General features: G+C 47.8%; 1 protein-coding gene across 2 annotated transcripts in view; it reads right to left on the bottom strand.

Moving 5' to 3' along the window:
* WDTC1 (WD and tetratricopeptide repeats 1) overlaps positions 1–14,471 on the bottom strand; it is a 28,071-nt gene that overhangs the window by 6,708 nt on the left and 6,892 nt on the right. For both annotated transcript variants that reach the window (XM_072355623.1, XM_072355622.1), the window contains exons 2-12: positions 10,959–11,103; positions 8,653–8,736; positions 7,755–7,801; positions 6,456–6,567; positions 5,906–6,093; positions 5,349–5,531; positions 4,943–5,037; positions 3,773–3,888; positions 3,284–3,359; positions 1,747–1,843; positions 411–584 (exon numbers count right to left, since the gene is read on the bottom strand). In XM_072355623.1, the coding sequence (XP_072211724.1) occupies positions 411–584; positions 1,747–1,843; positions 3,284–3,359; positions 3,773–3,888; positions 4,943–5,037; positions 5,349–5,531; positions 5,906–6,093; positions 6,456–6,567; positions 7,755–7,801; positions 8,653–8,736; positions 10,959–11,063 (1,277 nt within the window). In that variant the 5' untranslated portion in view covers positions 11,064–11,103. The remainder of the gene's footprint in view (positions 1–410; positions 585–1,746; positions 1,844–3,283; positions 3,360–3,772; positions 3,889–4,942; positions 5,038–5,348; positions 5,532–5,905; positions 6,094–6,455; positions 6,568–7,754; positions 7,802–8,652; positions 8,737–10,958; positions 11,104–14,471) is intronic.

Here is a 14,471-nt window from a genome sequence, read left to right as displayed (position 1 = left end):
TTTACAGACACACTCTAACACAGAGCAAAGCTATCAAAAGAAACATCATCACCCCGTGAGACATTCCTAATGCTGCTGTTCAGAAGTGGATTTATGGTTTCCCTTTAAACAGAAAGGAACAGAACATTACTCATCATACCAGAGGGCTAAATGATGAGTTACTACCAGGTGTGCTTACCTGCACAGTATCTGTGGCCACAGTTTCTCCAGCACACATTGCTGTACAATCTCCTTGTTCTGTGCCAGAAGCAATGCACACTTAAGGCTGGATCCAATAACCTGACGCATAAGGAAGACCGGTGCTTCCCAGCAGACAGCACAGCATTTGTGCTACTTGGAAATCAAACACCAGCACTGCCTGCAGCACTAAGCTCTGCTATTCCATGTCCCACACAGCTCTGCTTACTTACCACTTGCGCTTCATGTAGGCAGCAGCTCTGTTTCCATACAGCATTGCATTGTTGGGGGCTTTCTGGACTGCTTTGCTGTACAGCTGGATGGCTTGAGTCCACAGCTGGCAAGCAAAGGCCTCATTGGCTTGTTGCTTGATTCTCTCCAGGTATGGAGGCAACTCCACCTGGGGACTGAAGGAAAGGAAGAAAGTAGTACAGGTAAGTCTCACTTGCTAACGCTCCAGCCCAGTTAAATACCTGAAGTGTTTTGTTCTAGCTTAGCAGATGCCAGCAAGCATGACCTCACACTGGAAGTTTCCAAGAACCTGCACCCAAATAACCTGAACTCAGGAGAAAGGCTCCTTTCTGACCATCCTTTGACAGTTTTTCTTCATGTACAGAAACATACTCGAAACTTAACAGTGGGTATTTCAAGCGTCTCATTCTTCAGACTTCACAGACACATCTTTGCTTTGACTGCTTTATATATATGCATGTCCAAACTTCCTTCAGCAATGTACAACAGATTGCAAATTCAGAAGGAAACCAAGCATCTGAGACCACAAGGCTGCACAAGGCCCATGCTCAGCAAACCGAAAAGAGCATCTCTGCTGCTGTAGTGGAGGGGCCATCTAGAGGAAGCAAGCTGAAAACATTCAACAAAGTGACTTTGGTAGAACCTAGACGATCCATATATGGTATCAAGCAACTGTGCCTTGACTCTTAACCACATCTCATCTGCTAGAGGAAAGCCAGTCAGCAAGATGTGCTGCATGTCTGCTTCTGCTACACCCCAACTGCACCTAAGGGGCAAAAAAAACCAGCAGGGGTGGTAAGAAGGAGGAATGCTCCATCTATTCCTAGCTCACATGCAGACTGCAAGAGCGAGCACACCACTGTCGTTACTGTAAAGCCATTGTCAGCTTCAGTTTGCAGCACGTCGGCACCAAAAAATAAAAGCCAGCCAAAGGAAGCAAAGCTCTCTCAGCCTGACAGCCACTCCCACGTATCTGACCACAGTTCCTGTCAGCCAGGAAGTAAAATTGCTCAGGCCAACTAAGAACACCTTGCTTTCAGGCTCAGAAAGGCACTCTTCAGTTTTGTCTGCAGTAAGAGGTGATGAATTCTAGTAGACCATGCTCCTCCTAGGATGCTACAGCCTGATTTGATTCCTGTTCTTTGCCCACGCACCAGGAGCAAATACAGCCCCTAAGACAGAGACCGCCTGACAATCAAGCCAACAAAGCAAGTGGGTTTGCACTTCACACCTTGTTGAGGAGCACCTAACTCTGCAAAAAGGAAGAGGATGTGACCAAAGCCTCACGCTTTCATTTAGGTAGATCTATTGCCTTACCTCACGTGTGCTCTTCCCTCTGACAGGCGGAAGCCATTGCTGTGTAGATGGATGCCATTCGACACTCCATTGGTAGAGGTTTTCCCATTCTGCACTTCTAAAGGTTAGGAAAGAAAAGATACAAACATGCCACACATCGACGTGGATTATACAGACTAATCCCTGAAACTCTGGGGTTTAATTTTACAGCACGGCAGAAGCAATGCCACAGCACCATTCAGAGCAGAACCAAACAGGCTTCACAATTCCACACATCCCTGCCTTCCAGCTGCTTGGATTTGATTTGTCCTCTTATATTTACCACAACATCTCCACAGAAATAGAACACAGAGGATGAACGGGACTACTGGAGAAGTCCACTGAGGGAGTTCCAGGCACTTCTTCTTTCTTTCCTCACCCTACTGCTCAGGGAACACCTTCAAGCTGAAGCACCTTCTAGTGATGCAGCCAAGCTCACTTTCCATTTCTATAGAAAATATTCAAGTTTTATACACTGCAGTCTGTGCTGCAGCTGGGAGTTGCAGCCACTTCAGAGGCTGGGAAACTGAGGACACCATCCAACTGCTCAGTGAACAGCTCAGAGCTTTCAGTATGCAGAGACGTGCATGCACATGAAGTACACGCACTGCCTTCTCACAGACCTTGCCTGAACTTTCTGTACCCAAAAGGGTGGAGTATTTGCTGAAACCGTACCACTACAAACCTGTTCAAACTTTTTCCTGCCATGTAAAGCATGACCTCGCTAGATACCACAAGTACAGATCACCTGCAGGCATTCAGGACAGAAGAACAGCAAGCAGGGCATCTATTTGCTACCAGGATGTGAGTGCCAGATTAAGGCCCAAGGCGAGCTGAGTACACAGACCGAACCCTGAGAGCAGAGCTGGGCAGGGAACGCTCCCTGATAAGAGAGAGTTGGCCTCTGCCCCAGGGATAGAGCACTAGATGTTCACTGCGTAGCGCATGCAGGGTCTGTGTACCAACAGGCCCTGTAAGAAACAGGGCTGGGAATAAAAAGGCTCTTGGATTTACTTATTTGTCAAGTAAATGGCTTTTTGAACCAACTAGCTTACCAGCAGGAGGGAGATTAATGCCAGGCCACATTCTTAGACCAGGAAAGAGATTGTTCTGTTCTCCTTCGTAATGGGTGCTTAAAGGGATAACAGCTGCATTCTACGTTTTATATAAAATCAAATAAAAACACTGCACTATTTTTTATGTCTGTCTGCATAAAAAAGTTTTTCCCCCGTAGTTAAAGGCAAGGCACTAAGACTTCAATCACTCTACAAAGTCTGCCTTACCCTTCACGTACAGCTCTAAGAGTTCTCACAGCTCATTTCTCCACTCCAGACACACATTTTCACAGAGCTTTGTCACCATGTGTAAGAGTTTTAGAGCTCAGAGTATGAGCTGCAATGCAGATCCAGCCCACCAACAGCCATGCCCTACTTCCTTCCCTTCCTGCCTGCCCAAATGAGGGCTGCACAGTACACAGTTGCATGTTGCCTTCCACTTAATTCACAACAGCATCACTTACCCCCTGAAGTATGGCATTTCTTTGGGAGGAGGAAAGTGTATGGCCGCTGTTTGTATGTGAGATCAAACAAATAGACCTAAGAAAAGAAGAAAGAAGTTGACAACAAAGTCAGTGATACACGGATGCTCAAGGGACAGAAATAAAACAAAGCTAAATGCTTTCACATTGGTGTTTGTAACATTGCCCATTTTCTATCCTGTTTATAGACATGTGCCCATACAATAATGGCAGTGCCAGTGTCTTGCTGCATTCCAGCACTGCATTTATAAAGGACACCACTGAGAAACAGGAGCCTTGTCTTCTTCACAAGGTTCAAACCAACCCATTCACAAAGTTCAAACAAGAAGATATTTTAACCATTTAATTAACACAGCGATCACAAACACGTACAGGTAGGTAAGCAGCAGTCCACCAGAGCTTGGGTCAGCGGCGAGCCAACAAACACAACTGCACGTGATGCTTCCTGCCAAACTCTCCCCTACTTCTTACCTGCTCCCCTCCCATGTTGACTAAGAGCTCGGTGCCATCAGGACTGAAGGTGACATACGTAGCTACAAGAACCCTCAGCCGGTTGTTGTAGTCTGGAAGCTTCACTGGAAGGTGTCCTGCAGAGGGAAGAGGTCCGCAGGATTAGAGTAACTCAGAACTGTTGTCTTTGTCCTACCCCAGCCCCATGCTTTTACAAGAGGTTGTTAGGAGAGCAAGAGCATAAAGCACATGCAGCAAGTGATTTCATTTCCTATCACTGCCTGCTGAACCTTCCACTGGCAACCCAAACACTCAGATGTACGAAGCTGCCTTTTCATGTGTTGCACGCGCTATTTCTGCAAGGCTATTTCCATGAAATAGGGAAGACCAGATTTCAGCGAGCCTGCTAACTGAAGTCTGCAGAACCCAGCACATCCTGGTTTTATGGATTCATTAAGGATTTAGCTTCTGCGATTTGTGGCCAGCCACGAACAAACAGCTCCATTTCTGACTGTCCAATCAGGTTTCCTTAATAAAGCCCTTAGCACAATCAGACCAAGGCTCCTAAATATTCAGCTCACACAAGGGTTCTTTTGCTTCAGACAGCAGATGTGTTGCATGACCAATTCAGGGGACCTACAAAATCCTCTAGTGGGACTCATCAGAAGCAAAGCTGTCAGCACTGGTCTGTTGGACGTGTTGGTCTAAGATATTAATAAAAAAACAACAACAACCTACAGACATTTTGGGGAAAAATCATATACAATGAGCACTGGAGAAGAATGCCTTCCACACTGCCCAAACAATGCATCCCTGACTCAGCTGCAGGATGAAGACAAACCACTTCTGTGCCAGGAAGATTTTAAACAGCGCCCTTGCTGGAACCCGTTCCAGAAGGATGTCTAGACTCCTCAGGTTATCCAGTCCTCGACTTTGCAATAAAACTGACAAAAAGACACTGAAGACTTTTATACTAGACAAAGAGGAAGGCCAGCTCACCAACACACATCGCTGCCAAGATGGGGAAAGCAGGCTGGTAGCATAAGCAAGAATTCACAGCACAGAAGCAAAATAATCTGCAATTCTGTAGAACATCCCTCTATTAGAGAAGCGCTCTTTCAAGCAGTGGCTCCTCGTGTGATGGGTAGAAGTCAGGCATTAATCTAAAGCCCCATCAGTCTCCCCCAGTACCTGCCACGTAGTACTGTGCTGCGCCATCCGGGAGAGGCTTCTGCCGGTCACAGAACGTGTGCACTCCAGCTGAAGGACACTGCTTCATGCTTTTTCTAGCCAGAAAGAAGACCAGTGTTACAATCACAGCACTCAAGCTGGAAGCCTGAGCCCTGCTGACATACATAATTCTTTCATACATAAGCAGAAGCCCTCACACCTGTGCAATCACAGACCTGCCTCACACCACCCCATATACTTGCCCAGATGAAAAAGACTCCGGGTGACAGAAAAGACTGAGTAAAACAGCACGCTGAGACTAGCGTGAGAGAGATCACCGCAACTCCTCCTCCCCACCAAAGCCTTGCACAGATTTCTGTACCACCCAAGTCTGCCAGGAAGGACCACAAAAGTCAGCTGCTGTTACCTGTGGTTGTGGATCATGCGTATGTCATAGAGCCGCACAAAGGGTCCGCTTGCCCCTACTGCTAAGTAGTTGTTATCTTGGGGGTTGACTGTGAGGCATTTGGCTTCCACCAGCTGCCCGCAGTACTCTGTCAGGTCTATCAGGACTTCTGAACGCTTGCTGTTCTCTCGTAGATCGTACTGCCTGCAAAGGGAGGAGAGAGTCAGGCAATCCATGCCACCAGAGAACGACAACAGCAGGAAGAGGAGTGTAGCTTTCCACGGTGACCAAGCTGAAGGCCTCTCAAATCACCACAGTGGTGCTACCTGCCTTCCTCCTTTCCATTTGATGCGGCTATTCCTTCCCTGGGCTCACTTTCAGAGGAAAACACACCAGCTGGGTAGCATATGTACATATGCATATATACATCTACATTTCAAGATGATTCCTTTCAGTTTCAGGAAAGAGAGATGAGCTGGAGCTCATAGTATTGAAACTGTCTGCCTTTCAATTTATGCCTAGTACACACTGCAGTGGATTATTATCCATTTCATTTCAGGGCAGAATGAGTTCTGTACCTGATTAGCCCATCTTCTGCTGCACTCCAGAAGGTGTTGGGCCACATGGGAGCTGTGGCAATCCGCTTAACTCTGTTGGTGTGATCTCCAAACATGTGGATGGTCTCCTTGACAGTCAAGTCATGGACATGCACCTTGGAATCTGCAGCTCCTGTGATGAGGATCCGATCCCCTGAATGTGGCAAGAACTGGGGAAGACAGATGTGACATTCAAACTATATTCCACATACGCTGCTATGCACTTTCAAGAGTCCCCACTGACTGTAACACACAAAATGGTTTCTTCATCACGTATCTTTAGCTCCTGATTAGATCCAACCATTCCCTCTGACTTCACAGAGATAAGGAGCCAAGTTAAGGAGCTGCGTGAATTAAGAAGCACAGGTAACAGATGTAATGCCATTTTTCCTCACGTTAGAATTATTAAATGACTGGGGGCAGGGGAATGGATTGCCTGCATTAAAGTACTTCCCAGCAGCTTTTAAAGAGCTCCTCTCTTGCTTCTCCGGTTGCCCATTCTCTTACCCATCTAGTCCTCCTTACCACGTACCTTGACAGAAAAGATGTTTGCTGTATGTCCTGTGTGCATAGAAAGGAGTTTCTTGTGGTGCAGAGGATCCCAGACAATGGTATGCTGGTCATCTGAGCCAGAGGCCAACAAGCTAAAAGAAAGAGAAAAGAAGGGTGCATCCCATATTCTTCTGTTCTGAGCTGTGATCAGTTCCTAAGATGAGCACAGGCAGTCATTAAGTCAATCCAGGTCTGAGAAAGCCCCTCTTCCTCCCTCTTTTCACAGCTATGTTTTCTTTATGCTTCCCACATACCAGCCATCTCAGGAAGCTAAACCAGCCAAATAGCAATTCCACAGAAAATAAAGCAAGGTTGGCTTTTTATCTTCATTTAGCATCTTAACTCAGCTCACCACAGGTTCAGATGTCACAGCAGAAACACCAGGAGCATTTGGTCAACAATGAAACACAGGGCCTCTGTTTTCATTATCAGCCTGGCTGCATTAAGTGCTCCTACAGCATGGCAGAACTCAAGCCAAGCTATTCATCCCCGGACTTTGGATGTGCCCAAGCAGCCCCAAGGCAGGGCTCAGGTAGTGACTCATGGACTGCTTTTTAAGCACAGGGTGTGGCAGCAATATTACAAGGCATTTGTACATCTATCTGTGCCTTATACATCTATCTTCTGGTGAAGCAAAGGAATCTGACATTTGCACCCTGGGCTGTCTTAAACTCATTTCCTTGGAGCCAGAGCTCTCACAAGCACACGAAATTTCCACTGGTAAATCATTTTGAAGACTAGCAGAGAGCAGGCTGGGGTTTTATAAAGAGGGATGTCAGGAAATACAGGCTCTTCTTTCCATCCAGTTATTTCTCATGCAGATACTCTTTATTCCACTCAGCTGAAATGCTCAGTGTTGCCCTAAAAGTGCAGGGAGGGGCAAAGGCTCTGCCTCCTTTCCTGATGTATGTGCTCCCAGCAGCAGCCTTTACCAGCACGGTGAACAGGGGAGGGAAACATCACTTCAACAGCTGGACAAATCCTAAAGACCCATTATAATCTATAATACCACTTAAGAGCAGAGAAGCGGCCTTCAATCTCTCCATTTTAGTCTGACCATTGCCCAGACTAAAGGGACACTTCCAATAACGTACAGATATAGCAAATAAAATTCAGCTTCTCTGATGCGTGAGCTCCAAAACAGATCAAAACTTGGAGTCTGAGCCTCCATCCATTTTACCAGGAATGGGAAGCAGATGTTTATGATAACAGGACCTACATCCAGCTCCTGGGAGAACCTGGGCTGCCAGATCCCCCCCCAAACAAGTCATATACTTACTCTCCTTTTTCGTTCCATTCTAGACAGTTGACACACCCAGAGTGACCCTGAGTAAAAAAAGGGAAGACAGAATTACACAAACTTCAGAGCTGCTCCACAACAACACGTAACTTCTTCTGACACACTCAGCCTTTTATTCCAGCCCTGCTAAAGAACACCCACATGAGCACCTCTGGAAAGGACAGACTTGCTACAAGCAGCTGGAGCAGAAAAGGCAAAATGAAACAAAAGAAACAACACAGCACTGAATATAATGGCAGTTCAGTCTGAGAGGCTGCTGCTGATATCCTGCTGTATGCACAGAAAGGTGACTTTGCTTCAACAGCCCTTGGCTAGGCTGACAAATTACACGTGCAGGTTCTCTGGGATTGCAAGGAAAATGCACTTTTGATAACTCTTGGAGAAACACCTTGCTGCTGGGTGACTGCATCATACATCTTCAGCCAAATTAGCTCACAACTGCAACAGGAAAGACTCAGAGAGCACTGAGTAGCACTTGATACCGAAGTTGTGGTTGAAAAGGGAGACCGAAGAATTCTTTCCTCCCCCAAATCAAGACAACCCTAAGATTTGTGTCAGGCTGCAAACCCTTTAGACAGCACTACGCTTCAGCCTTACAGCTGAGTATCTTGAGCAGCTGACAGCTGCCCACTCCACACACCACTGCTGGGGTTAGCTGCTGCACATCAGCTGAAGGCTCTTGCAGATGCACTATGCAATGCAGAAAGCTCACACAAGATTTTACAGAGCTATTCCTGCTTTTAGTACAGTTTAAGGGACTAAGCAGTCAGCATCCCTCTCTCACAAAGTGGAGAATTCCATACACTCCAGCACGCTGTGCTTTCACTAGTAAGCTGAATAAGTAGCTCTATTTGCTCCCTGGATGCTGCCCACTTACCTGCAATTCTGCTTCGAGGCCCAGGCGTCGAATGAACGGATCGGTGACGTGATAGTGCCGCTCAAAGCCCAGCGCACCGCGCTCCTGCATGAAGCAAAGGAGTGTTACACTGATCACAGCAAGCAAAACAGTCATTATTATTATTATTATTATTAATTTATGAGAAAAGATTCAAGCATAGTACAGATCACGTTGGGGCTCTGCCAGGTATTGGGGCGTCCATAGTACTGAGACATGTCCTGTTGTAGGAAGACATCACGCACATCACCAGGCACGTTGTTTGTAATCCTTGTTCCTGGAGCGGTTTGAAATGATGTCTATTGAATTGCCAGCTGGGAAGCCAAGATGAGGATTGAAGGTGCCCACACCAAGACAAAGCTGAACACTTCATGCCAGAAATGGAAGATAAAGAGGTTGCCCATCTCAAACCTTTGGCAACCGTTCCAAAACCAACAGACTCCTGAGTCCACAGCACTGGGTTATTGCTGCTGAGAAGTCTGTCGTCACACAGGATCTGTCCTGAAGCACAAAACATCACTATGCAACCTGAGTCGAGCCCTTGTAACCTCAGCAATTCCACGTCATCCTCACTGCTCATCAAGTCTACCACCACCAATGGGAAATGTACTGGGGAATGTCACCAGACAGCACCTGAGATGGTTTATTTCATCAGAGACGGGGCAGGAGCACAGAGCTGCAGCACCACAGCACCGCCTGTTCTACTGGGAAGAGAACAGCTGTCACAGAACTGCGTCAGTACAAATGAAGGTGAAGAAAAGCAGGACAGTTGTTTCCCCTGTGATCCCCCAGAGTTCACAGATGCGTTAGCAGATGGCTTCAATGAAAGAAGGCCAACCGCAGAGGCAGGCGTGAAGAAAAGGGAACGCAAGTCATATTTTGGATGGAACACTTAAGGTCTGAGGACAGCAGGACAGCTTCCCTCCCAGCACCCAACTCAGCCTCAGTCCCCATCATGAGACGCTGCAGTCAGGTGAAGATGACCTATCCCTTACTTATCACCATCTACAGGTGACAACACTGATGTCAAAGTTTGTACTTATGGTGCTGGGAACACAATAGCAGTTGTAGAGTGGACACAAAGAATGAGTGTGATACATGGCAGCTCTGCAGATCACTGCTAATAATGAGCTCCACTCACTGCCCCAAAATGGAGATAAGCATAAGGATATTGGAAACAAACAAATAAACTCGCATGGGCTTTTGTAGTAACTTCCACGACAAACTTCAAACCCCTGGACGTATCTGGAAGGACAGCATTCCCAAAACACTCCCAGGTCCAGTGCGAGGTGCTGCAGTTATAATTGCCTTGTTATTGTAACCTCAGGAGCTTTGTGAGCTCTGTGCAGTCGGATATTGCTTTTTCTACAAGGAACTGTCAGACTTAGCAACCTTCCCAAGGTCACACATGAAAGTCTTGCAGAGCAGTCGGTGTGAAGAAGTCCCATGCTAACACTGTAAGCACAGAACCATCCCTTCCTCGTTAGGCAGCAGAATATATCTTTGCACGTGGATTAAATTACAGGCTTATCATGCAACGTTTGGTACCAAACTGCACAGCGAAGCGGGGGATGCAAGCTCCTGGTGCCTCGTTCCAGTCACTAGCAGTCCATCTTCATGAATGCTGATTACCAGAAAAGCTGCAAAGGCTTTAAGGCCTCCCAGTTTGAGCAATAATTGCCTATTGTGTCTGCTGGAGCTGGTCCTTTCACGTTAGGAGATATTTCACTAATGCAGCCATCAGATGACTGATCTGACCACAGCTGAAGTTTTTTCCTACACAAAGGAAGCAAACACACCACTTCTTTAAAGAAAAAGAAAGGCAGCAAGCAAGGGAGACAGAGATAGAGAGAGATCATTAGCCTTACTACAGTCAGAAAACACCTTTGATGGCAAGATCACACAAAAAGAACACAAAGAAGTAGGCATAAAACTCATGGGGGAAGCTAGCTAAGGGTCCTTTGTGTTGCTCAAACACAAGTAGCCAGGTCTCTCTCTTCAGTGCTGCACTCTAAAGGAAATGATCTGCTGATGTTGAGCCAGTTTGGTGTGCTCCTTCCAGGGAGAAGAACCATATCCTCATTATGCCATACTGTGCCCCAGTGCCTCATTAAGGAGGATGACAGGCCTCGTACATTTGTTCTGTTAAGCTTCTTATGCGGCTTATCAATATGCAAGTAGCAGAGATCCCTTCAGAGCTGAAGGCAACACGGGTGCTTCACAACCCGGCAACAGTGCTGACTGCCGCGTGCTCTGCACCCAGCGCAAGGAACACAGCTCACACGCACCTTGATCTGCCTGTGGATGATGTCTCGAGTTATGTTTGCTTTCGCCATCCTCTTGCAATGGGGTGGGTGAGAAGTTACTGGAAGAGCCGCTGTGCAGCCGAGCATGCCAACAGAGCGAAGATCCACACTACGGGCATTTAATTACCTGCAGAACAAAACAGGGAGGGAATAAAGACAGGCAGACAAACATATCAGGTCACCCATATACAACAACAGACAGTATCAAGCACTTCCTTGCCCTCCCCGAAACCAGCAGTGGCCAAGAACTGAAGCGTTCAGTGTACAGCCTGTTGGAGAAACTCAAGGATGGGAAGAAGCAACACAGGAGTGAGGAACGCCCAGTTCAGGGGTCCCCTCTCTGGACTGCAAACAAACTCAGCCTGAGCACAACTCCAGACTAGAAAAGCCACACTGCTAAGCCTGCAAAGACCCTATACATCCGTACCAGTGCTGTTTCACAGCCTCTCCCACTTCTGTCCAATTTCACTCCTCTCATTACACCCTGAACTCACAAAGCACTGACATTTCTGGCAGCTTCTCCTCTCTTATTCGCTCTGTTTGATCACAGTAACTGTTCTGGTGTAAATAATCAAACACAAGTGCTCCTTAGAAACCCTAACAGCTCATCATCAGGTGACACCACCACCAGAACACCCCAGCACACGAGCAATAGAAAAGGGGTGATCTTTTTAAATGGTGTAGCTGGGAGAAATTCGAGGTCTCCACGCCGGTTTGCCCTACATAAGCCAAGGGCTCTGAATTCTCTTTCAACGAGCACTCACAAGCAGAACAAGCCAAAAATGTTCTTGAACAAGGAAATGCTGATTCACTGAAACGAGACCGTTTTGCCCAAGTGCGGTGACAAACAGCCCTATGACCCTGCAGGAGCATCACTGAGCCCACAGACAGCAAAGGAATGGCACACGAGCAAAGCAACAGCCAAGTCTTCTCATGGCAGGCCTCTAAGTAGCATTTGCAGGGCTCTCAAATACGATGCTGATAAAGGCAGAGCTGTTTGCAGACCGGCCCCACAGACAACGAGCAGCTCTCATGGTTGCATTAAGCCCTGTTGTGCATTGCTGCAATGAGCTGAGCTTCTGCTGAATGCCATCAGCTGCTGAGCAAGGGGCACTCAGCCAAGGCTCCCCCAGAACCCACCAGGCAGCTTGAAACTGCCCCTGATCACCAGCTACCACGTGTCTGTCCAATCTGCCATCGCACGCGTGTTTAATCCATGCTTCTCATACTCCAGAAGCAGCACCAGCAAGGCTGGCACATACACACACACAGGAAGAGACCTCATGTTTTAAGCATCCTTAGCATTATTCACTCCTGTGTTAAGTAATAGTTGCTCCATTCTCGGGCTTAATAGCAAGAGGCAGCACTGTGAGTGCATTTCCTCATCAATATTTCACACTGATCCTTGTAGTGGGATGACTGAGCTGTCAGATTTTGATACCTGCTATCTAGCTTGCCATGCAGGCTTAGAATTGGGTTTGTTCTGTGTGTTCACGGAGACCAAGGCTACAAGGGGACAACAGCAGCAGCAATCAAGCAGGACTCCCTTTCTCCTGCAGCCCAAGCCAAGGCAGAACCTGGAGCACAGTACTTCACAGGGCAGGTGGATCCTGCTGCTTGCAGCACAAAGGTTAAATGGGAAACCAAGACAGTCCAGCAGATTCTTGTGCCCAAGGCCAGCTTGCCACAACCATACCAGCCATGCAAAACAAGCTATGCTGCTGGATGCTACTGGCAGAACATGGTTTCCAGACCCTTCCCTGCTAAGCTCTGCAAGCAGAAGAGGACTGCCAACTCAACAAGCAGCTCCACACCCAGGCAGGCTGCAGGGATGAGTGCTATCTGCAATCTCTCACCTCTGTTCTCCCCAGACACCTTTCCATCAGGCCTCCATCCGCCCTCCTCCCAGCCTGGGTCCCCCACTGGGCAGCCTCACATTGACCCTCTGGGATGCACAGGGCTTCCTCCACCTACAGGCAACAGGGCAGCCACCTCCCACCCCTCTGCAGCACAGGACACCGGTACTTGCTTACACCTGAGCTCCCCTCCTCCTCCACACAACCCATGGAACACAGTGTCTGCACGCAGCGCTTCCGCAGGAACCTGTGACCAGGGGCTGATGACAGTGAGATAACTTTCCAGAGAGGTGAATGATCCACCAGCAGCACAAAGCACAGCATAAAGAGATGGGAGGGACAATATTCCAGTAGATCCCAGTGCCTCCACCTTGTTGGATGCTTCCCACCCATCTTAGCGTTACTAAATCAGGCAGTCTGAGCAGCCCCTCCTCTCACCCTCTTAAAGCACAGCTCAGCTTTCCATGGATCTCTGGACACCCAGCAGAGCAAGGAGCAAAGCAGGCCGTCACCTTCCCAGTGACAAACACCCAAAGCTCTCTGAAGAACTTTCCATAGCCCTGGGAGCACTTTGAGCAGATCTCTTAGCTCTAGTCCCACTAGCTTCTAAACAGCTTCCTACTCAACATGTATCCGCCACAGAAGTTCAACAAGGGACCCAAAGGATGCACACAGCAACGCAGGACACACACAGAGCCCACACCAAGCAGTCCATTTGCTGCTGAAGAGGCTACAGCAAAACCACCAGCGCAGCTTATCTGCTCTCTGTCTGTACGTGCAGCTCAGTCAGAGGAAGATACGAGCATCAGCACAGCCCCAAAAGCACTGCTCCTTAAGACAGATGCCTTTGCTTTCCAATAGTGCTGTCACAGCGACGTGCATGCTCTGGGATTCTGAAGCACAGCAATGCCCTGCAGTTTGGTACCCCTCACAATGTGTTTGGGATTACAGCTGTGTTGTGGAGCATCCCAGCATCGCTCAGCAGGTCTCAGCTTTAGTTCTTAGGAGGTAAAGGTCAACAAAGCCAGGGATGAAATCGGCCCTTTGGCTGACAAAGTGGAATGAGACAGAGCTTTAAACAACATATCCAACTCAAAACTGACTTTAAACATGTTATTACCAAGGCTATGGTAATAACTGCATCTAACACACCTGAGATGCCAACACAAGCTTTCTAGCATTTGACCATTAAAAACAACTTGATGAAAAAAGGGGATCAAGGTCCAATGGCGAGAAACAACTGGGGATAAATCTGTGCTGTCGCTACCAGCCATGATCACACGAGCAGATTCACTTTCCTGTGCCTCAGAGATCACCACAAGCTCTACTGGTCCTGTAGCAGACGACTGCTGGAGCAACGTTTCACCATCACCTTTCAGCAGTGCCCCCATGCCCAGTCCCAGAGGCGACCTTCACTGTCACAAACCCCCTGGGGATACCCGACTCACAGCTCATCCACCCAACAGCCTTTCCTCCATAAGGAGGTCCGTCCCACCTGTGTTGAGCCACAATCCTCTTGTCAGACTCTCCTGCTCCAGCCACGCGAAGCTCCAGAGGACAAAATAAAACCAAAAAACACCCCAAAACTTTCGCAACACTTGGCCTCGAAAACACGCAGTCAAAAATTAACGAGCCCCAG

This window comes from Excalfactoria chinensis, chromosome 22, assembly GCF_039878825.1.
Source record: "Excalfactoria chinensis isolate bCotChi1 chromosome 22, bCotChi1.hap2, whole genome shotgun sequence".
Taxonomy (NCBI): Eukaryota; Metazoa; Chordata; class Aves; order Galliformes; family Phasianidae; genus Excalfactoria; species Excalfactoria chinensis.
This window is presented reverse-complemented; position numbering and strand designations above follow the sequence as displayed.